Source organism: Wyeomyia smithii, chromosome 3 (genome assembly GCF_029784165.1).
Source record: "Wyeomyia smithii strain HCP4-BCI-WySm-NY-G18 chromosome 3, ASM2978416v1, whole genome shotgun sequence".
In the NCBI taxonomy this organism is placed as follows: Eukaryota; Metazoa; Arthropoda; class Insecta; order Diptera; family Culicidae; genus Wyeomyia; species Wyeomyia smithii.
The window spans coordinates 126,859,118-126,884,382 of record NC_073696.1 but is presented as its reverse complement, the minus strand read 5'-3'; the positions used below and the strand labels follow the sequence as shown (position 1 = coordinate 126,884,382).

The window sequence follows — 25,265 nt, the reverse complement described above, 5'->3', positions numbered from 1 at the left end:
ACCAACCATCTTAAGCAGCGCTACTCATATGTTGACGAGAATCATAAACATTTATTAACTCCCTATAATATTATCTCATTGGTATAATTGTTGCAATACAACCCTCATAAATAGCTGTTGATTCTCCGTTACAGATTGGCAAATACAATTCTCTTTTGTGAAGTCCTCTTAGCTCTGTTCGTGTTAATAAAAATCTCTTATAGCTCTTAATTTTAACCATTTTATTTCGTTCTTCTCAACGGCAGCACGCAATATCGACAAAAGCAGAAGATCAATTTCCATAAATAGCAAAACTAGAAAAAGAAATGAAACATCATTGTATGTGTGTGCTCCAAACGACATTCCGGAATTGAAATTGCTACGATTGCTTGCTACACTTTTGTCTGGCCGCAAGTTTATCACTACAAAGACGAAAATTCATCAACCTTCGCTACCTTATGAAAATTTTACTTAAGTCTCAGTCCCACTCAGTACCAGAATCTTCATCAGTCGCTGCCCGAGCCTAAGAGTTACTTGTTTCAACGCGTGACTGTCTCGTTGATACAGAGGACTTCGAAGATCCATTTCGATGAACTAAAAGACATTTAATATCACAATTTAAGTGCTTGTATTATCGGCCTTTTCAGTTTCATGTACTCCTCTAATTTTATTTGATTTACACACTGATTGAATTTTTGCTTGCTCTTAACTTTCTCTAATGAAAACTCAACATAAAAATTGTGTTTCCACCAAAGATGCATTACAACTTCTGTTCGAACCACATGTTCGTGGAAAAATATTTGTTTTTCTCTAGAAAATTAACAACACGACATGCCTCAGCAAGATTGTAGGATTATCAGGATAAATGAGTACCTAGACTAGAGTGGCAGTGACTTTATGGAAAAAAATTCATCATCGAATTTCAAAAATCGACCATGTACATTTTGTTCATTGGCCCAAAAAATCTGTGCATGATGCTAAGGGTGCCTCAAAGCACTCAGAGTTGTGATTTTTCGACCCTCAAAAATCTACCAAGGGTTAGTACAAGAAATTGGAAATCTGATGTTATATCGAAAAAAAAAAATTTTGACCGAGAATCGACCCGCTGGGACTTAACCGTTTTCTGGGCAATCGAAGGCTTAATATGGAATTTTTTGGAGCTGGCGTCCAAAATGACTTACAACTCAATTACAATTAGGTATCTCAAACTTGATTTTCGTTAGAGTGGTTTATTTATTTTTCCCTAGGGTGGTTCCAAAAACAACTAAAGTGGAATTTTATTGTTATTGAATAGGAAAGAGCAATCATAGTAGGAATGTGTCATTAACATTGCGTTACTCGCGCCATGCCTAGCAATATTTTCTTAATGGGAAATTGAAAAAAGTTTTGTACAGAGGTTAGGTTTCTCTTTTCCTTTAAATATCACAAAACTTCATGGTTTTCATAGTTGCCAGATGCCAGTTTTAAAATATTCCATCTAAAGCCTTCGGTTGCTCAGAAAACGGCTTAGTCCCAGAAGGTCGATTTTCGGTCAAAATAAATTTTTTTTCGAGATAACACCAGATCTCGATGTTTTATGCGCTTTTAAGACATTTGGCATTGAAACAAATTCGATTTTCCCAATTTCGTGTACAAGTCGGTCTCGATTATCCGGAATTTGAGACTCGATTATCCGGAATTTCATTTTTTTGGTGTTATTTGTTACCATTAATGCCCTTTCTCCATGTTTGGGACATGTTCGAATTAAGTTAAAATAATCAATGTCCAATTAATTTTTTTTTCTAAGGATTTTACCCCTTTTCGCCTCAGAAATAATTTCTGGGTACGCCACTAACAATATCGCACGCTTAGCCTTGGGGCATAACAATTTTCGCTGCCACCCTAACCTAGACGCATCGTGCACTTCTTCAGCAATGACATCGGTAGTTTTTATTTGCCTTGGAGGATGATTCCATACAAGGCCTTGAGTAATATAGAATATGTTTTCTTCCAAATGATTTTAATAAAAGAAAATGAAACAAGTTTCAGTTCTCCTTCTCTTTTCCTAATTGTTGAAGACCTTACCTTAATATTTTTTATTAAAACTAAATAACGTTTGGTTTGACCAACCTACTAAACAAAAACACATTTGCAGTGAAGCGTTTTAGAAGCAAGATTGCAGCTGGTAAGCTCACATTTATTAAGTTAGGCGCAATCTAAGTATGCACAGATAAATAAATAAATCGAAGCGAATTCCTGTTCGATTCGTTATTGTTGGTAATGATTTAATTTTGATTTCGCTTTCTCTTTTCAGGCGAGTACACAGTACTCGGCGTCCCGAAAAAACGTAGGCATCTTCGGACTAAAGCACGAAGTGTTTTTTCTGAACCTCGAGGATGGCTACTTCGGCTGCCAAGTCAACGAGTCCACAGACTACCTGCAGCTGTACGAGCTATCCAAACTGTGTGATGGCACATCGGATTGCTATATGGGCTCCGATGAGCTTAGGAATAAGTTAAAATGTACAAGTAAGTTACTGACGGGACATTTCCCTAAATTAATGCGATGATCAGCCCAATCACTTCCGCGTTTGCATAAATCTCATTTTTTTCCTACCTCTTCTTCGTCTTTGTTTATTCCAGATGATTGTGATAAAGAAGGCACGGCTTGCTCCAACGGAGCGTGTCTAGAAGGCCAATGCCATTGTAATGATGGCTTTGGCGGTTGCAATTGTCAAGTTCCAGGTAAGCATCATACCTAAGACAGCGTGAGTGAACTTGCGAAACAAGTACTGTTTCTGCAGACTTTTTCCCCAATATATCTTATGTACGTTCACCGTCATCGTCATCATTATCAGATTCTTTAATGCTATGCCTAGGGAACTGCTGGGAAAAATATAAAATACACCGCCACCAGGCTCAAGCAAATTCAACGACCAATTTCATGCTGTTCGTATTTGTTCGCAAACATCCCAAAGCATTTCACTGACGTAAAATTGCTAAATAAATTATGATAACACAACTCTCAGCCGTTGAACCATCGCATCGCCAGCCGGACGGAGCCCGACACAAATCCCGTTAAGCGGTTCAACCGTCTGCTGCGGTTGGCATATACTATTTCGATTGTATGAACCGGTAGAATCAAAACAAGTAGCATTACCCTAAACCTTTTTCTCCAGGAAATGCAGTTTATGCTACTTAGTCATTAATGTAAATTTAGCTTCGATTGAATTATTGTTCTATAGCCTTAATCATACACAACCAGCCTAAAAAGAATAGGTATCAAAATTGTAGCCTCGATGCAGCATAAAATTCTTCGGGTTAAACCTGAGCACAAACAAAAGTCAATGCAGCGAAGAAAATAGGTAAATTAGTATTTCACCGCAGTGAATGAGTGAACGGCAGTCTCCACGCGATCCATGCACGTGATCGAAAAACTCTGTAGGTCACTGCGTCGGGTGGTAAACCACTATAGCTGTACAAAGGTGTGCCGAGCGGTGATCTGGGGGAGTCGTGATCAGTATGTTCTGAAGGAATAACTGTTCTAATGTGATTATAAATTGATACGCTGATTCTTGTGCAACACCGTAATGGTTTGAGGTTAATTGAGAATCGATGCTTACGGTTTTGCACCAGGTTTGCATTGCTAGCGTAACTAACTGTAACTCGAACACATTTTAATGAATTCAAATGGGTATGATAAAATGGTAATGATTAACAACATTAAAATATGTCATATGATTGCAGAACATTGACTAACTAAATTTGATTAATGAATAACAAACTATTTTTGACATACTGTGACATTTTAAATGTATTTGGAATCATTGAATTTTTTACACAATCGATGACCATTAAAACTACCTGAAATTAATAACAAAGATATCTATCAGTTTTATTGTTACTCTTATGTTAATATTTAAAAAAGAGATTTGTGCCTCCCAGGTGGTCTCAATGTCTTACAAGCCAGTCGTCGTATGTTCGAATCGCGACTAGGTCAGACTGTTAGTGTCAGCAGGATTTTAGCGCTAGCTTCAAAATTGTCCTATTTATCAGTCAGTCCAGAAGTCTGGGTATAGAAAGCAGAAGATTAAGTTTCGATAGGGGATCGTTAGCACAAAGGTGCTGCTGGTTTTGCGCTCGACAATGCAAACGTCATTACCTCATATTGTTGCCAGTTACACTAAATAAGTTTTATAAAACAAATAGTATCTCGATTATACAGAGAAAATAGGGTTTTATTATAACTTCATTTAGTCAAACTTTAAAAGCAGCCAAACGTCACACCTATAACAAAGGCATCCGTTATCGTTATTTTAAAGATTTTTTATATAATCTCTGATCATTAAATTGGCGGCAGCTAACGTTATACTTTGTTGTATACGTCTTCATTCAATGAATGCCTAAACTACAAATTAACATGATAGAAGTAATCAAATAGCACCTTAGCACAATGACAAAATAATACTCATGTTTATTGTTGAGCACAATAACAAGCATCAAACAAACCACTCATTCGATATGGTTAATCAACAACGATCGAACATGCTTTTTGAATTCCGCGACCATCCATGTAATCATTGCTCCATCAATAGATTCACAACAGAAAACAGGAATCGAACAAGCCACTTTGCGTTGCAAAAAAAATAGGTGTGGGTACGAAATCGATCGTAAATTCCGATAATCACTCCTGTTATGTAGTGGAAGTTCTGCGACCCAAGAATGGATTCTCAGCAAAGTTTAACGCCAAAGGTAACGAGTGTGCCTTATGAATACATTCGTTCGTATGGAACGCCTCTCGAAAGATTTTAAACCATAACCATGCTGTTAGAGGAGAAGAATCCAGAAATCCGCTATTCAAGTGTGGTGAACAGAAAACGAGATGATAATGTAGAAAGGCTGCATTGAGCTGTTCAACGCAACGCACTGGGACCCCGTCTGGGTCTGCATGATGCGGAACTATTTCACACTTTCCGTTGTTTATTCCTGCACAGCATAGCACTGCAATGTTCGAAATTTCAAACGAGATCTTTATACTAGAGATGGTCGGGTTTGGCATTTTTCAAACCCGTACCCGACCCGTACCCGAATTTATTTTTCCGACCCGAACCCGAAAATTTTATTTGTGTGAAACCCGAACCCGAAACTGAAACCCGAACCCGACCCGAACCCGAGATTTTTTTTGAGGGATAGATTTTTTGTACCAATTTGAGGCAGCCCTGAAGCTTTGGGCCTCGAATAGTATTGAAATGTTAGTGTTTTTGTAGTTGCATGAAATTAGACATCATCATCTTACAAAAATGCTTATATGATATAGTCAAGTTCGGGTTTTCAGACCTAAACCCGACCTTTTTTAAACCCGAAACCGACCCGAACCCGAAAATTTTTTTCCCACCAAACCCGAACCCGACCCGTACCCGACGCCTTAAAAAATTTTCAAACACGAACCCGACCCGAACCTGGCACTTTCAAAAATTTACAAACCCGAACCCGACGGGTACGGGTCGGGTTCGGGTTTCGGGTTTAAAGACCCGAAACCCGACCATCTCTACCTTATACCTTCGATCGAAAGTTTTTTTTTATTTACCATTTTTGTAATAATTTATACCAACAGCGAAAATTTCTATACAAAATACTGATTTTTATGAAAAAATTTTAAAATCTGCCAAATAAAAAGTAATTTACGATAAAGCGACAGGCTTCGATTAACACTTTAGTTTTAGTGCTATGTGCGTTCTTTTGCTATAATATTCAGATAAACATTTTAAAAGGTCTATCTGCTTTCATCGTTTTTTCCGAAGCGTCATTTCATTTTGGTGATGGTTCAGCTTTAGTAAATCTTCCAATCGTGGTTTTCGTTCAGAAGGCTTGAGTGATCCCTCCGCTATCAACTTGTGCAAATAACGTGTAATTAAATGTGTTTATTTTGTTGTGGTGATTGAATAAATGTGATCGATCAAAAAATCGATCAAAGCAGATAGGACCTTTTGAAATGTTTCTCTAGATATAAGTTGATGTCAACCGAACTTCTGGTAATATTTAAAATTGTTTATTTATAAACAATAAATATAGCGTTTGTCTGCTTTCTGTAAAGTGCCCAAAACAATGATGACTAATAGTAATTATCATGATGATGATACTGATTATGATAACAACGATGACAATGATAATGATGACGAGGGCACATGGTAGACTGATCTTAACTACTCTAAACTAATGCAATATTTTTCTTATCTTTTTCCTCCAACCTAGACGAAAACGAGTGTAAATATCGACCCTGTGACGTTTTCGCGCACTGTACAAATACTTTAGGTAGCTTTACTTGCACGTGCTTTCCTGGCTATCGGGGAGATGGATTCCATTGTGAGGGTAAGTATCACCAACAAACTGTTTTTAAGTTTAATACATATATTTGAAATCTGGCTAAATTAAAAATTCTATTACATATTTATTTACATTAATGACCTGATGGTAAACATTTTACGAATGCTTTGTCCTAGCTCTTGTTATTTTAAGTTCCATGGATATGAGAATTTTCTGATATCAACAAAGCGCATAATTATCTCAAAGTGAGTCAACAATGGTTGTGATACAGTGCGCATGGGCAAAACGCCTTTTGGGGTATGTGACAAGGCAGACGGCAATGATATAATAATCCTTGTTGTCATCGCATGCAATCAACGTTCACGAACCCCCGGTTCTCACTAATAACCACTGCGCATGAACATGCCATGGCAATTGGCTGTCCCAGCTGTCATGAACGCGCTCTTAACTTTACTATAAGACATCCCGATGGGCCCGCCCATAAGTCTGACTTCAAACTTTCTGCCATACAATGTTCCACTCTTTTGGGTTGGTAATGCAGTCCTGCAGTTAAATCAAGATACGATAATTGGACAAATGTCATCACTGTTTCAATTAAATATAGCAACGAAGATGGCATCGCACAATGGTCTAATCAGGCAAAAAGTGGAATTTATTTCCATAGCGCATTTTACCTTCATCCTAGCTTAAAAGTGTCTTCGGAACAATTGTTTGTATGAAAGACCCGCATAATCGCAAATTGTCAAAAAGTATGAAAAATTTACTAGACTAAAAATAAAAAAAAATAATTTTTTTTGTGTTAAGAGATAGAAGAATAAATTATTCAGCAAAGTTGTAGAAAAATAAAAATATGAAACTTTTTTTTTCTTCATCTATAATTTATTTGACACGGCACAAATACAATTTAATGTTTAACGGCGCCAATTATATCTTGTAGCTTACTTTCTAAAGTATCTTAATAACTAAAAGCAAATTTTTTATCCTCGCTGCCGACTACGAGCTGAAACTAAATCTAACTTAAAGCTAGAATGTTTTGCATTAAAAGCACTGATTTGTTGTTTGATGGTTTTCCATCGCCATAGGTAAGCAGCATATTGAATATGTTCCGCTACTGGGCCAAGATATTACGGACTGGCATATTGGGTTGTCTCCCTCGGGACCTGAGAGTATCGTGCGGGTCTAGTTGCTGTTTCCGGATCCGGGGTCTTAACGTGTTCTTGTCGTTTGGTTGGATGTAGGCGGAAGGGAATAGGATTAAACTGGGGCGTGGATGGATTTCAGGAAAACGTATATAAGGGACATGTAGGATAGGTCACGGCTCGCCAAGACATCACGAACAGGAACAGCCGGCTGCCTACTTTCGGCCTGCAGGGAAGCTATTAATTTAGACCTGGCGTCACGGTGTACAGGGCATGACCAAACCACATGCTCTATGTCGTGATAACCCTCACCACAGGCACAGATACCACTTTCCCCGAGCCCAACACGACGGAGATGCGCGTCAAATCTATAGTGATTGGACATAAGCCGGGACATCACGCAAATGAAATCCCGACCTACATCCAACCCCTTGAACCACGGGCTCGTCGACACCTTGGGGATTATGGAATGTAACCACCTTCCCAGTTCCCCTCTGGTCCAAGCATTTTGCCAACTGATGATCGTATTCTGACGTACAAGTGCGAAAAATTCATTAAAAGCAATTGGTCTTTCATAAATATCACCGTTTGTTGCGCCCACCTTAGCCAAAGAGTCCGCTTTCTCATTGCCCGGTATCGAGCAGTGAGAAGGGACCCACGCTAAGGTAATCTGGAACGATTTTTCGGATAAAGCACTCAGATGTTCCCGTATTTTCCCCAGGAAATACGGAGAGTGCTTAACATCTTTCATCGATCGGAGAATCTCAATGGAACTGAGACTGTCCGTAAAGATGAAATAATGGTCCGTGGGTATTTTTTCGATAATCCCTAGGGTGTACTTAATTGCAGCCAATTCTGCGACGTAAACAGAAGCAGGATTATCGAGCTTATGGGAGACGGTTAAATTGTTATTGTAAATACCGAAGCCAGTGTACCCAACAAGAAGTGATCCGTCAGTGTAGAACATATTGTTGCAGTTGATGTTTCGATATTTATTGGAAAAAATTTTGGGGATCTGCTGCACGCGTAAATGATCCGGGATTCCACGAGTTTCTTCAATCATGGATGTATCGAAAAACACAGTAGAATCAGAAGTATTTGATAAGTCGACACGATTTGGAATATTCGAAGAAAGGTTAATATTTTGGGACATGTGATGGAAATACAATGTCATAAAACGGTTCAAGTCCTCACATTTGATGAGAATACGAGAAGACAGGCTCCAGAAGCGGTTTTTCAATGGTAGTACTCCAGCTAAGACCTCCAAACTCATCGTATGGGTCGACTGCATGCAACCTAAGACGATACGCAAACAACGATATTGTATTCGCTCCAGTTTGATCAAATGTGTGTTTGCTGCGGAGCGGAAGCAGAAACACCCGTATTCAATAACAGACAATATCGTTGTTTGGTAAAGCCTTATAAGGTCTCCTGGATAGGCTCCCCACCATTGTCCGGTTATTGTACGAAGAAAATTCACTCTTTGTTGACATTTTTTCATCAGATACCTCACGTGACAACCCCAGGTGCCTTTAGAGTCGAACCAGATACCAAGATATTTGTGTACCAAAACCTGAGAAATCGTTTTACCCATTAGTTGTGTTTGAAGCTGAGCAGGTTCATGCTTCCTAGAAAAACCTACTATCTCAGTCTTCTCCGGAGAGAATTCGATACCTAGCTGTAAAGCCCAAGCAGACAAATTGTCCAGGGTATCTTGCAATGGTCCTTGCAAATCGGCAGCTTTGGCTCCTGTAACAGAGATTACACTGACGTCTGCAAGTTGTCTTATCGTGCATGAATTTGCAAGACATTCGTCGATGTCATTTACATAAAAGTTGTAAAGAAGGGGGCTTAAACATGAGCCCTGGGGAAGACCCATGTAGCTAATGCGAAAAGTTGCCAAATCGCCGTGCGTAAAATGCATGTGCTTTTCGGACAACAAATTGTGCAAAAAATTGTTTAAAATTGGAGAAAATCCTTGTCGGTGAAGTTTGCCCGAAAGAATGTCAATAGAAACGGAATCAAAAGCCCCCTTAATGTCCAAGAACGCAGACGCCATTTGTTCTTTGCGTCCCTTTGGCACGGCGGAAGCCAAATTGAGTATCCGATAGTAGGCCATTTGATTCGATCCAATGGTCTAAACGACGGAGTATCATTTTTTCCATCAATTTCCGGATACAGGATAGCATTGCAATCGGCCTATAAGAGTTGTGATCAGAAGCTGGTTTCCCTGGTTTTTGGATGGCGATCACCTTCACTTGCCTCCAATCCTGCGGTACAATGTTTTGCTCCAGGAACTTATTGAACAAGTTCAACAAGCGCCTCTTGGCATTGCCGGGTAGATTCTTCAACAAGTTGAATTTGATTCTATCTAACCCAGGCGCGTTATAGTTACAGGACAGGAGGGCAACTGAAAATTCTGCCATCGTAAAAGGTGATTCTATCGCGTTGTGGCCCGGAGACGCATCACGAACAATATTTTGCTCAGGAACAGAGTCCGGACATACTTTCCTGGCAAAATCAAATATCCACCTACTTGAAGACTCCTCGCTTTCGTTGACCGTTACGCGATTCCGCATTCTTCGGGCTGTGTTCCAAAGAGTGCTCATCGATGTCTCCCTCGACGTTCGTTCACGAACCGACGCCAATATCCGCGTTTCTTTGCTTTAGCCAAGCTTTTAAGCTTGGTATCTAGCTCCGAATACCGTAAATAGTTGCCAGGTATACCTCCCTTCTGGTAGGCCAAAAACGCGTCGGATCTTTGCGTGTAGACATCGGAGCACTCTTGGTCCCACCACGGAGTGGGAGGCCGTTCTTTAATCGTTACGCCGGGATATTTCTTCGTTTGGGCTTGCAACGCGGCGTCGAGAATCAAGCCCGCGAGGAGGTTGTATTCTTCAAGTGGTGGATGATGTTGAATCGACTCGACCGCTTTTGAAATCATTTCCTCGTATAACTTCCAATCGACATTCCGTGTAAGGTCATACGGAATGTCAACTGGTCGCATGCGAGTTGACCCGTTATTAATTGAAATAAGAATAGGCAAATGGTCGCTACCGTGAGGATCGAGGATTACCTTCCATGTGCAATCCAACCGTAGCGACGTCGAACATAAGGATAGATCCAAAGCGCTTGGGCGCGCTGGAGGTTTCGGGATACGTGTCATTTCGCCGTTGTTTAAAATAGCCATGTCGAAGTCATCGCAAAGGTTATAGATTAAAGAGGAGCGGTTATCATTGTAAGGGGAACCCCAAGCCACGCCATGAGAGTTGGAGGCTTATATCTTGTAGCTTACTTTCTAAAGTATCTTAATAACTAAAAGCAAATTTTTTATCCTCGCTGCCGACTACGAGCTGAAACTAAATCTAACTTAAAGCTATAATGTTTTGCATTAAAAGCACTGATTTGTTGTTTGATGGTTTTCCATCGCCATAGGTAAGCAGCATATTGAATATGTTCCGCTACTGGGCCAAGATATTACGGACTGGCATAATGGGTTGTCTCCCTCGGGACCTGAGAGTATCGTGCGGGTCTAGTTGCTGTTTCCGGATCCGGGGTCTTAACGTGTTCTTGTCGTTTGGTTGGATGTAGGCGGAAGGGAATAGGATTAAACTGGGGCGTGGATGGATTTCAGGAAAACGTATATAAGGGACATGTAGGATAGGTCACGGCTCGCCAAGACATCACGAACAGGAACAGCCGGCTGCCTACTTTCGGCCTGCAGGGAAGCTATTAATTTAGACCTGGCGTCACGGTGTACAGGGCATGACCAAACCACATGCTCTATGTCGTGATAACCCTCACCACAGGCACAGATACCACTTTCCCCGAGCCCAACACGACGGAGATGCGCGTCAAATCTATAGTGATTGGACATAAGCCGGGACATCACGCAAATGAAATCCCGACCTACATCCAACCCCTTGAACCACGGGCTCGTCGACACCTTGGGGATTATGGAATGTAACCACCTTCCCAGTTCCCCTCTGGTCCAAGCATTTTGCCAACTGATGATCGTATTCTGACGTACAAGTGCGAAAAATTCATTAAAAGCAATTGGTCTTTCATAAATATCACCGTTTGTTGCGCCCACCTTAGCCAAAGAGTCCGCTTTCTCATTGCCCGGTATCGAGCAGTGAGAAGGGACCCACGCTAAGGTAATCTGGAACGATTTTTCGGATAAAGCACTCAGATGTTCCCGTATTTTCCCCAGGAAATACGGAGAGTGCTTAACATCTTTCATCGATCGGAGAATCTCAATGGAACTGAGACTGTCCGTAAAGATGAAATAATGGTCCGTGGGTATTTTTTCGATAATCCCTAGGGTGTACTTAATTGCAGCCAATTCTGCGACGTAAACAGAAGCAGGATTATCGAGCTGATGGGAGACGGTTAAATTGTTATTGAAAATACCGAAGCCAGTGGACCCAACAAGAAGTGATCCGTCAGTGTAGAACATATTGTTGCAGTTGATGTTTAGATATTTATTGGAAAAAATTTTGGGGATCTGCTGCACGCGTAAATGATCCGGGATTCCACGAGTTGCTTCAATCATGGATGTATCGAAAAACACAGTAGAATCAGAAGTATTTGATAAGTCGACACGATTTGGAATATTCGAAGAAAGGTTAATATTTTGGGACATGTGATGGAAATACAATGTCATAAAACGGGTTTGAGAATTAAGTTCGATTAACCTTTCAAAATTTTCAATCACGGGACGGTTCAAGACCTCACATTTGATGAGAATACGAGAAGACAGGCTCCAGAAGCGGTTTTTCAATGGTAGTACTCCAGCTAAGACCTCCAAACTCATCGTATGGGTCGACTGCATGCAACCTAAGGCGATACGCAAACAACGATATTGTATTCGCTCCAGTTTGATCAAATGTGTGTTTGCTGCGGAGCGGAAGCAGAAACACCCGTATTCAATAACAGACAATATCGTTGTTTGGTAAAGCCTTATAAGGTCTCCTGGATAGGCTCCCCACCATTGTCCGGTTATTGTACGAAGAAAATTCACTCTTTGTTGACATTTTTTCATCAGATACCTCACGTGACAACCCCAGGTGCCTTTAGAGTCGAACCAGATACCAAGATATTTGTGTACCAAAACCTGAGAAATCGTTTTACCCATTAATTGTGTTTGAAGCTGAGCAGGTTCATGCTTCCTAGAAAAAACTACTATCTCAGTCTTCTCCGGAGAGAATTCGATACCTAGCTGTAAAGCCCAAGCAGACAAATTGTCCAGGGTATCTTGCAATGGTCCTTGCAAATCGGCAGCTTTGGCTCCTGTAACAGAGATTACACTGACGTCTGCAAGTTGTCTTATCGTGCATGAATTTGCAAGACATTCGTCGATGTCATTTACATAAAAGTTGTAAAGAAGGGGGCTTAAACATGAGCCCTGGGGAAGACCCATGTAGCTAATGCGAAAAGTTGCCAAATCGCCGTGCGTAAAATGCATGTGCTTTTCGGACAACAAATTGTGCAAAAAATTGTTTAAAATTGGAGAAAATCCTTGTCGGTGAAGTTTGCCCGAAAGAATGTCAATAGAAACGGAATCAAAAGCCCCCTTAATGTCCAAGAACGCAGACGCCATTTGTTCTTTGCGAGCATACGCCAGCTGAATATCTGTTGAAAGCAGCGCAAGACAATCATTCGTCCCTTTGGCACGGCGGAAGCCAAATTGAGTATCCGATAGTAGGCCATTTGATTCGACCCAATGGTCTAAACGACGGAGTATCATTTTTTCCATCAATTTCCGGATACAGGATAGCATTGCAATCGGCCTATAAGAGTTGTGATCAGAAGCTGGTCTCCCTGGTTTTTGGATGGCGATCATCTTCACTTGCCTCCAATCCTGCGGTACAATGTTTTGCTCCAGGAACTTATTGAACAAGTTCAACAAGCGCCTCTTGGCATTGCCGGGTAGATTCTTCAACAAGTTGAATTTGATTCTATCTAACCCAGGCGCGTTATAGTTACAGGACAGGAGGGCAACTGAAAATTCTGCCATCGTAAAAGGTGATTCTATCGCGTTGTGGGCCGGAGACGCATCACGAACAATATTTTGCTCAGGAACAGAGTCCGGACATACTTTCCTGGCAAAATCAAATATCCACCTACTTGAAGACTCCTCGCTTTCGTTGACCGTTACGCGATTCCGCATTCTTCGGGCTGTGTTCCAAAGAGTGCTCATCGATGTCTCCCTCGACGTTCGTTCACGAACCGACGCCAATATCCGCGTTTCTTTGCTTTAGCCAAGCTTTTAAGCTTGGTATCAAGCTCCGAATATCGTAAATAGTTGCCAGGTATATCTCCCTTCTGGTAGGCCAAAAACGCGTCGGATCTTTGCGTGTAGACATCGGAGCACTCTTGGTCCCACCACGGAGTGGGAGGCCGTTCTTTAATCGTTACGCCGGGATATTTCTTCGTTTGGGCTTGCAACGCGGCGTCGAGAATCAAGCCCGCGAGGAGGTTGTATTCTTCAAGTGGTGGATGATGTTGAATCGACTCGACCGCTTTTGAAATCATTTCCTCGTATAACTTCCAATCGACATTCCGTGTAAGGTCATACGGAATGTCAACTGGTCGCATGCGAGTTGACCCGTTATTAATTGAAATAAGAATAGGCAAATGGTCGCTACCGTGAGGATCGAGGATTACCTTCCATGTGCAATCCAACCGTAGCGACGTCGAACATAAGGATAGATCCAAAGCGCTTGGGCGCGCTGGAGGTTTCGGGATACGTGTCATTTCGCCGTTGTTTAAAATAGTCATGTCGAAGTCATCGCAAAGGTTATAGATTAAAGAGGAGCGGTTATCATTGTAAGGGGAACCCCAAGCCACGCTATGAGAGTTGAAGGCTCCCAAAATCAAACGTGGCGAGGGAAGAAGTTCTATTAAATCAAAGAGCAGCCGTTGCCCAACCTGTGCTCTGGGAGGAATATATATTGAGGCAATACAAAGCTCTTTACCTTGTATTGTCATTTGACATGCGACAACTTCGATGCCTGGAATCGAGGGAAGGTTAATACGATAGAAAGAATAGCACTTTTTAATCCCTAAAAGTACTCCTCCATATGGGGTGTCTCGATCAAGGCGAATAATATTAAACTCATGGAAGTTGAGATCAATATTTGAAGTAAGCCAAGTTTCACAAAGGGAAAATGCATCGCATTTGTTTTTATTTATCAAAACTTTAAACGAATCAATTTTTGGTAAAATACTTTTACAATTCCACTGTAAGACAGAGATAGAATCCTTCATATACGCAGTTGAATTAGGCATCGAAGGATACAATCGCTGCAAGGAGGGGCCATTGGGCAGTCAACTGCTTCAAAAATGATCTAACTGTTGGGAGAAATGCTGTAAGAAAAATTTTAATTGGATCGGGTACATTGAAAGTTTCAAAAATCCAGTCCACAATGTCAGAAAATTTCACTAATCCAGAGTTTACTTCATCAACTAGATGTGCAAAAGGAACAACTGGGGTTTTAGATGTTCCTGGCAGTGCTGGGAACTCCTTCTGGGACTTTAAATTTGCAAGCCCAGGAGGAGTTTGCTTCAGTTTTTCCGCAGCACTGTTTGGTTTGCTTGTAACTTTCATTTCACTTTGAGAAATCTTAGGACCTTTTCTGGGAAGTTTAGGAGAGGAAATATTTTTCCTCTTTCTAGACTCCCCAGGATTGGCGTAAGATGTTCCCGCTGGTGAATCGTCAGAATCGGTTTCATCAGAGGACAACAGATCATAAGGGTTTGATGTAATGGGAGAAGTGGTAACGGTCTTCTTCAGCATCTCAGCGTAAGAACGCTTCGAACGCTCTTTGAGAGACCTATTTATTTTATCCCTGCGCTGCATGTACACCGCACATGTCGAGAGCTCATGCTGACTCTCCCCACAGTGAATGCATTTTTCAGCATTCTTACTGCAGGAATCATCCGCATGATTCTCCCCACACTTGCCACAACGTGCCTTATTGCAGCAGTAGGCGGCGGTGTGGTCTAACTGCTTACAATTCAGGCAGTTCATGACGCGAGGTACATATAATCGCACAGGGAGACGAACCCGGTGGATCGAGACGTGGCTTGGTAGCGCTGACCCGGCGAACGTAACTCGAAACGAGTCTGACGGGGTGTATACTGTTTTGCCACCGATGATCGATGCTGACCGCAATTGCTTGCAGTCGAGCACCTTTACATCGGGACAGGTTTTGTTTTTAAAGCACCCTTTGGCACTTTCCAGTATACACTCGACGGACAGACTCGAATCGGTTATGACACCGTCGATCTCCACGTCTCGTGCGGGTATGTAAACGCGATACTCGCGTGTGAAGAGCTCAGAGCAAGCTATATCGTTGGCCTCTTTCAGGTTACTGACCACGACACGGAGCTTGTTAGGCCGGACCTTGGAAATTTCGGTCACGCCATTGTACTCCTTCGTCAGGTCTTTAGAAATCTGCAAGAGGTTCAACTGTTTCGATTTCGGTCCCGCCTTTGGCCGAAAATAGACAGTATAGCTGCCCTGGGCTCCGTCTGGGTAAAGCCTGGGGCGAGGGGGGACTGAAGAATGAACAGGGGAGGGGGTAACAGAAGGGTCAGGGTCAGAGGGGTTCGGGGATGGTGGCGCGGGAGGCGAGGGATCTACATCCATCCCGCTAAGTCTAGCGCACTAGCGCCGACAAGAGCACGTACCTTTTTACTTCTCCCTTCCAGTAAGGTTGGTTGTCCGATCGTTCGAAGTTGCAGCCGTTACAGCCAGCAGTACCAATACAGCAGCACCAAACAGCCACCAGCAGCGAGCCAGGTGTGAGATCACTCCACACAGCGATACAACTCACTGTCAACTGATGGCTTCTTCTTTTTCCTCTTTTGTGTCTCGTCCAGTGCTGTAGCACAATTCAGCCAGCAGCCAAATCGGCTTACGCACCAGCTGGTAGTCACGATGCGAAACAGTTGCACAAAGGCGCGACCTTGATCCCGGATTTATTTCACTCGACCAGGCAAACAATGCCAACACTTGTTCACACGTCTTTTGTTTTATATTCTATCGGAGCGATCACCGATCACACGTCCGATACTGATGCGTGTTCGGCACAGAATGAATATGAAACTTTGTTGAACGAATTAAAATCCTATCTTCTTTTGGTACAAAGTTATAAAGTATATTACATGGAACTTACTTTAAAGTTAGTTTTTTGTACTTAACTTTTGTTAGTTGTATTTTACACGAAAGTATTATTTGAAGGAATTGTTAGAGCACACAAAACACACATTTTCGTCAAAGGTCATATATCTCCAGCACTTTTCCTTACAAAGTTATATCATATTTTAGCTTATTTTTTCGATAACTTTAAGAACGTATAGGTTAAAAAGGGGCAAGTGGAATCATGATGTCAATACTTTTTCTTGAAATTAAGCTGAAGTACTATAAACTTTAGGTTTCATTCTTCTATCTAAGTTATTTTTCTCTAAGTCTATCTAAGTTATTTTTGCCTTTCTCCTAGAAAGGTATAGTAATCACTTGCAAAACCGAAAGTAAAAAAGTGCTCCAAAGGGCCGAATGGCATATATCACTCGACTCAGCTCGACAAGCTGAGCATTTTCTGTATGTGTGTGTGTGTGTGTGTGTGCAGATTTTTATTCTCACTTACTTTTCTCAGAGATGGCTGGACCGATTTTCATGAAATTGATTGCAAATGAAAGGTCTTGTAGACCCATAAGACCCTATTAAGTTTTATTGTAATCGGATTTTTAGTTTAGAGGTTATGTTTCAAAATGTGAAAATCACGAAACATCATTATCTCAAAAACTACACAACCGATTTGAACAAAATTGATTTCAAATGAACGGGCTACCTTAAAAACCCTCATCTTTTGAATTTTATGAAGATTGAACTTGTGGTTCAAAAGTTATGAAAAGAAACGTGTTCTGAAGACTCTTTAATCTCACTCATGTTTCTCAGAGATGGCTGTACCGATTTTCATAAAATCAGTGTCAAATGGAAGGTCTAGTTGCCCCATAAGACCCTATTGACTTGTTTTGCAATCGGACTATTACTTTGCCTGTTATGTTTAAAAATGTGAAATCAGGCTATGAGAAGGAACATATTCCGAAGACTACTTGGACTCACTCACTTTTCCCAAAGATGGCTGACCCGATTTCCACAAAATTAGTGTCAAATGAAATGTATAGCTGCCTCATAACACCCTATTGAATTTTACTGTAAGCGGACTGTAACTTCGTCTGTAATGTATCGAAATGTGAAAATCTTCGAAACTTCATTATCTCAGAAACTACACAACCGATTTGAACATTATCGATATGAAATGAACGAGCTAGTTAAGGGGTAACTGATTGAACACGTGGTTTAAAAGTTTGGCTGCCCTATACGTTCCCATTTTATTTAATTATAATCGAACTTAAGCAACCGTTATGTATTAAATTGTTAATAAAACAACGGAAGTCTATTATCTCAAAGATTACATGACTTATTTGAACATAACTAGTGTCATACGAACGAGTCATCTCTCGAACTTACAAATAACAAACTTCATAACAATTTGATATGTGGCTCAAAAGTTATGGAAAGCGAAGAAATTCAAAGACTATTTAAAACTAAACCTGCTTTGATATATGTGGCCTCAACATAATTTAAATGTGGTATCGTACTATTTGAACGTTGCAATTTAATTGATTCCTTGCGATGTGTTAAAAGTCTGCAAATGCACGACGAATCGGCCATGGGATAAGATCAAAGTCAAATAACAAATCGTTTGATATGATTGGGTTTATCGAAATGACAATATCCTCGACTTTTGGCTTCTGTACATCGCCTTAAGTCTGAATATATTCATATTGGGTGGTATTCGGTCATTTTTAGCAGATTTTCTGGCATCAATCTGACACCGGAAATACCCATATTGGGAGGTATTAAGTTATTTTGGTTGTTTCCAGAAACTAAAAGTGGTCATCTTTAAATTCAAAACGGTGTCCAGGGTCAATGTTTGGTTTCTATGCATCATCTCGATTACAGAAATATTCATTGAGTATTATTCGGTCATTTTCGACTGTTTCCTAAAAGTTGCCATTTAGCAATTCAAAATGGTGCTTGAGGTCAATTGTTAGCTCATTGCATCATTCTAGTTCCAGATATACTCATATTGGATGGTATTTGGTTATTTTAGGCTGTTTTTCACAAACCGGAAGTCGCCATCTTGGATTTCAAAATGGTATTTGAGATAATTTCCAGCTTCTGAGCGTCATTCTGGTTGTAGAAACACCCATATTGGGTGTTATTCGATCATTTTCGGCTGTTTCCCAGGAAGCGGAAGTCGCCAACCTAGAATCCAAAATGGGATGTGTGGTCGATTTCAGCTGCTGTGTATCATTCTAGATCCGGAGATACTCATGTCAGACGGAAACCGGCCATTTTTGGCTGTTTTCCAGAAACCAGAAGTTGCCATCCTTCAATTCATAGTGGTGTTCTTGCAACATTCTGGCTCCGGAGATACTCATATTGGGTGGTATTTGGTCACTTTGGGCTGTTTTTCAGAAACCAAAAGTCGTCATTTTGAACTTTAAAATTGCCTGTGAAAGCAATTTCTGTCATCTAGACGTAATTCTGGTTCCGAAAACATTCATATTGAATGGTATTTGGTTATTTCCGGCTGTTTGCCAGACACCGGAAGTCACCATCTTAAAATTCAAGATTGTGTCTGTGATCAATTTTTAGCTTCTGTGCATCTTTCTGGTTCCGGAGATACTCATATTTATTGGGAATCGTCCACTTTAGGCTGATTTCCAGAAACCGGAAGTTGCTATCTTACAATCCAAAATGTTGCCTAAGGTCGATTATGGAACATATTTTTTACCACTAAAACATTCACCTGCCAAATTTGGTTCCATTTAGTTGGTTAGCTCTCGAGATGTGCAGAAATTCGTGTTTCATTCGTATGGCATCCCTCCCTTTCAAAAGAAGGAGGGGTGTCAAAACATTATGGACATATTTTTTACCCCTTAAAACATCTACATGCCAAATTCGGTTTCATTTGCTTGGTTTGTTCTTGAGTTGTGCAGAAATGTATGTTTTATTTGTATGGGACCCCTCCCTTCCAGAAAAGGGAGGGTTCTCAAACTATCATGGGAACCTTTATCGGCACCAAAAACCCCTACATACAAATTTTCACGCTGATCGGTTCGGTAATTTTCGAGCCTATATGGATCAGACAGACAGACAGACCGGATTGCATTTTTATATGTATATATTACAACATCCTTTCTCCTAGAAAGGTATAGCAATCACTGGAAAAACCAAAGGTATAAAAGTGCTCCAAAGGGTCGAACCTCGTATATCAATCGACTTAGTTTGACGAGCTGAGCATTTTCTGTATGTGTGTGTGTATGTGTGTGTATGTATAGCTCTCCCAATCTCACTCGATTTTCTCAGAGATGGCTGGACCGATCTTCATGAAATTAATTGCAAATGAGAGGTCTAGTTAACTCATAAGACCCTATTGAATTTCATTGCAATCGGATTTGAAGTTTAGAGGTTATGTTCAAAAATGTGAAAATCACGAAACATCAATATCTCAGAAACTACTCAACCGATTTTACCAAAATTGGTTTTAAATGAACGAGCTACTTGAAAAACCCTTAACTTTTGAGTTTCATGAAGATTGAACGTGTGGTTCAGAAGTTATTCGAAGATTCGTGTTCTGGAGAGTGTTTAATCTCACTCATGTTTCTCAGAGAGGGCTGAACCGATTTCCACAAAATCAGTGTCATTTGAAAGATCTAATAACCCCATAAGACCCTATTGATTTTTTTTGCAATCGGACTATTACTTTGCCTGTTATGTTTAAAAATGTGAAATCCAGCTTTGAAAAGAAACATATTTCGAAGACTACTTAAACTCACTCACTTTTCTCAGATATGGCTGGACCGGTTTCAATGAAATTATATGCAAATGAAAGTTCTAGTTGCCCCATAAGACCCTATTTAATTTCATTGTAATTGGATTTTTATTTTAGAGGTTATGTTTAAAAATGTAAAAATCACGAAACATTAATATCTCAGAAACCACACAACCGATTTTAATAAAATTGGTATCAAATGAACGGGCTATCTTAAAAACCCTTAACTTTTGAATTTTATATAGATTGAACGTGTGGTTCGAAAGTTATGAAAAGTAACGTCTTCTGAATACTGTTCACTCATGTTTCTCAGAGAGGGCTGGACCTATTTCCACAAAATCAGTGTCATATGAAAGGTCTAGTTACCCCATCAGACCCTATTGATTTTTTTTTGCAATCAGAATATTACTTTGCCTGTTATATTTAAAAATGTGAAATCTAGCTATGAAAAGAAACATATTTCGAAGAATACATAAACTCACACACTTTTCTCAGAGATGGCTGAACCTATTTTCACGAAATTAGTGTCAAATGAAAGGTCTAGCTGCCTCATAACACCCTATTGAATGTTACTGTAATCGAACTGTAACTTCGTCTGTAATGTACCGAATTGTGAAAATCACGAAACTTCATTATCTCAGAAAGTACACAACCGATTTGATCAACAGTATTATCAGATGAACGGGCTAGTTAAGGGTTAACTGATGAATTATGATTTAACACGTGGTTTCAAAGTTTGGCTGCCCTATACGTTCCCATTTCATTTGATTATAATCGAACTAAGCAACCGTTATGTATTAAATTGTTAATAAAACAACGAAATTCTTTTATCTCAAAGATTACACGAATTATTTGAACATAACTAGTGTCATACGAACGAGTCATCTCTCAAACTTACAAATAACAAACTTCATAACAATTTGATATGTGGTTCAAAAGTTATGGAAAGAAAAGAAACTCAAAGGCTATTTAAAAATATACCTGCTTTGATTAATATATGTGGCCACAATATAATTTAAATGTGGTATCGTACCTTTTGTATGTTCCCGGTATCGCACGTGATTGAATTGTTCGAAATTAAAAGTCATTTCTTTTGTTTCGCTATGTTTTGAGCATTTACATTACATCAAATTTCATATTTTATACTTCTATTACAACATCATTATTTTAGAACCCAAAAAGTGAATACACATTTATTGGATTGAAGCGTTCATGTAAATCTATTTTCACAAATAATAAGTTTGAATGAGAAAGGCTGGGTCTGACCGCTAGGTGGATTAATTTAGGTTTTTTATTTTTAGTATAGTACACTTTTCATACTTTTTAACAATTTTCGATTATGCGGGTCTTTCATACAAACAATTGTTCCGAAGACTTTATTAAGCTAGGATGAAGGTGAAAGGCGCTATAGAATTAAGTTCCACTTTTTGCCTTATTGGACCACTGTGCATCGTTGTATGCCAACGAAATACTTGCTGCAGAGTTTATAGAAGTTTAGTTGAGAGTTTGGAATGCAATTCAATAGTTATCACCTTTCGGATGTTACTTTTTCCCTGCTAATGTAATACGGTACTTAATTCAGAAGAAACAAAAAGTACCGTTTATACGTTTAAATTTTTTTTCTTGGTGAGAATTTTTAACAGATGCTTTGAATAGGCATATTTTCCCTCGAAATGAAAAAATGCCAAAGTCACTCCAATTTTAAAACCTGGAAAAAATCCAGCTGAAGCATCAAATTATCTTCCAATTAGTTGACTCTCTTCAATAAGCAAACTTTTTTAAAGAAAGATTCTTAATAGAATGATGACACATATAAATGAAAATTCAATTTTTGCAAATGAGCAGTTTGGATTTCGCCATGGGCATTCGACTACTGATCAGTTACTTAGAGTAACTTATATGATTCGTACTAATAAATCTGAAGGTTATTCCACTGGAGCTGCTCTTCTAGACATAGAAAAAGCATTAGACAGTGTTTGGCATAAAGGTCTGATAGCTAAAATGTCCAATTTCCGTTTTCCTCTTTACATCACAAAAATGATACAAAGTTACTTGACAGACCGCACTCTTCAGGTTAACTATTTAAATAGTAAATCTGATAGATTGCATGTTAGAGCTGGCCGGTGTACCTCAAGGAAGTATCTTGGGCCCAGTCTTATATAACATTTTTACTTCTGATCTTCCTGATTTACCACCAGGATGTGAGAAATCTCTGTTTTGTGACGATACAAGCATTTCCGTAAAAGGAAAAAGCCTTCGTGTCATATGCAGTAGGCTACAAAAAAAAACTAGATATATTTTCTTCATTTTTGCAGAAATGGAAGATTTCTCCTAATGCTTGATGCACAACACAATTAATTATTTTTCCTCATAAACCGAAAGTTTCTTTTCTCAAACCCACCAATAATCATGTTGTTAAGATGAACAGTGCAATCTCAAAGTGGGCTGACCAAGTTAAATATTTAGGGCTAATTTATGATAAAAATCTTACCTTCAAGGAGCGCATTGAGAATATCCAAACAAAGTGCAATAAATATATAAAATGTTTGTGTCCTCTTATCAACAGAAATTCTACACTTTGTCTCACGAATAGACTGTTAATTTACAAACAAATATTCAGACCAGCAATGTTATATGCAGTCTCCATCTGGACAACCAGAAAGAAGATGCTCCAAAGGATTCATAGCAAACTTCTGAACTTCGCTGGTTTAGCACGAATGAACTACACAGTATGGATGGGCGATACAAACGAAAGTATCGATACTTTGGTCACGCGATGCTTCAATGAACTTCGATACCAGGTATCGAAGTATCTGCTGAAGGAGTATCGATTATCGATGTTTCGATAGTAACGGTATCAGACTTGCAAATTTTTTTTCAAAAATCAAAATTTAGAAAGTATCGATACCGGTACTTATCTCTCGCGGTGAGTATTGAAGCCAAAATACTCGATACCCCGACCCCTAGTATGGATACCGTTGGTATCGATGCTAGTATCGCCCATCCCTACTACACAGGCTTACTAATGTGGAAACATTAGAAAATATGTCAAATCAAATTATCAATAAGTTCCGACAAAAATCGTTGCAATCCTCAATTACAACGATTAGCTGCTTTTTAGTCAGTAAGATAGGTGGAAAATTAGCTTAAGGTTTAATTTTAAATTCCTTTTTTGTTTTCTTGACAAGTAGGTTTACAATTTTCCTACAGTTATATTCACTTAACTGCGGAAGCAATTACAATCTTTTAATAAAATAAAGCTTATAATATATGTAATAGTGTTGATATGTCACCGCTTGTGGCAGAACACACAATAAAAACTCTGAATGAATATTAATAAATAATTAATTTATCACAAAACATCCTCCCTATTAAAAAAAACCTTAATATAAAAGGTATAAACTAGCAAAGGGCGATATTGTATCGGTATCGGAAATATCGATACTTTTGAGACGATATTTCGATTTTTTGGATCGATACACAACCGTCCGATACTCGACCGTATCGATACTGAAAACCGCGATATTTGTATCGATATTCTTTTATGCATACGGACCAGCTAGCTGACATCGCGCCATGTTACATCTCAATGTGTACACGAGATCACCGCCACTTTTCATACGCTATGTTATGCTGTCTGTCAGTGTCAGTGGAGCCCATTCATCATAGAACCGCTGCGATGTTAGCTGTGATAAAGCAAAGCAAATCGGAAAGAGATGCCAGCTAGTTGATACGAGCTGGAACCACTGAAAAGCTGCCACTGTCAGTATAAATATCGCACAAGTCTATTTGCACTAGCAAAACTTAGATGGAGAAATAAATAGAGAGAATGTTGTGAGCCAAACGAACTGTCAAAATCTGAGCCAAACGCAGCATAGGGCCAAATTCGAAATTTGTTTTACTTAAGCCACACATTTGAAGCCAAAAAGGAGTGCTCAATAATAACGTGTTTTCAAATACTTTCGAAAATAGGCTACGTTGCTTTATTAAGCCACAAAACTTATATTGTTTCTCTGACAATTGATTAAAATATTGTTTGTTTACATTTATACTCAGCTTCATTTGTTTTTATTTGAATTATTTCTACTTTCTGCGTTAAAATGCATCCACAAACCCCGCAAACGAAATTCAACGTTATCAGAAATGATGTTTGGCTTCGATTTAGTTGGGCTATAACCCAACGAGCGGGGGCCCAACTAAAACGTAGCCCAACTAAACATAGCCCAACGAGCGAAATTCGACTGTATTTTAAAAACAAATATAAGTTTTCTGGTTACACTGCTCAGATCGAATATTGGCAAGCGGAAACTAACTCATGCTTTCCGTCGACACAAGTTAGAGTACAAGTGAAAAATAAAATTGCAATATTTATTAGTTAGAAAAATTCAGCGGTAGACTTCACTATCTTATTTTCGCTGACATATCTAACTTTTTTATGTCATCAACTTCCTCATCAATTAATATGGAAGTGTGTCAATAATTTATACAAATAAGACGGGAGCTTCACAGCCCATTGTGCCAGTGAATACAAATCTTGAGATATAAGTTGTTTAATTCATTTGTTTGCCAAAGCTCAGAATTTCTGCATTACCTGTATGTATTTGTTTGTGAAGTTATTTGATTCATGCTGCTCTAGAGAATGCGGATAGATACCAGAAAAACAACAAATAGTCGGCACATCAAATTTTCATTGCTGGAAACCACCAAAATTTTGCTTATTTTTGGTGTGCTGTGCTTCCAGCAATCTGTTCAGCAAAATGAAATTTGCTAATTATTCAGTAATGCTCAATTGCATAACAGTGACAGGCATGTTCAGTAAAACAAAATACGACTTGCTGGTTGTCAGCTATGACAATTTGCTGTTCATTCAGCAAAGCATTAATCAATTTGCTGGTTAACCATAGTTAGTTCAAGGGAACTATGTTTCC

General features: G+C 39.5%; 1 protein-coding gene across 6 annotated transcripts in view; it reads left to right on the top strand.

Annotated features, from left to right (window-relative positions):
- Positions 1-25,265, top strand: part of LOC129731453 (uncharacterized) — a 365,349-nt gene that overhangs the window by 233,319 nt on the left and 106,765 nt on the right. For all 6 annotated transcript variants that reach the window (XM_055691463.1, XM_055691461.1, XM_055691460.1 and 3 more), the window contains exons 4-6: positions 2,273-2,486; positions 2,601-2,702; positions 6,210-6,326. In XM_055691463.1, the coding sequence (XP_055547438.1) occupies positions 2,273-2,486; positions 2,601-2,702; positions 6,210-6,326 (433 nt within the window). The remainder of the gene's footprint in view (positions 1-2,272; positions 2,487-2,600; positions 2,703-6,209; positions 6,327-25,265) is intronic.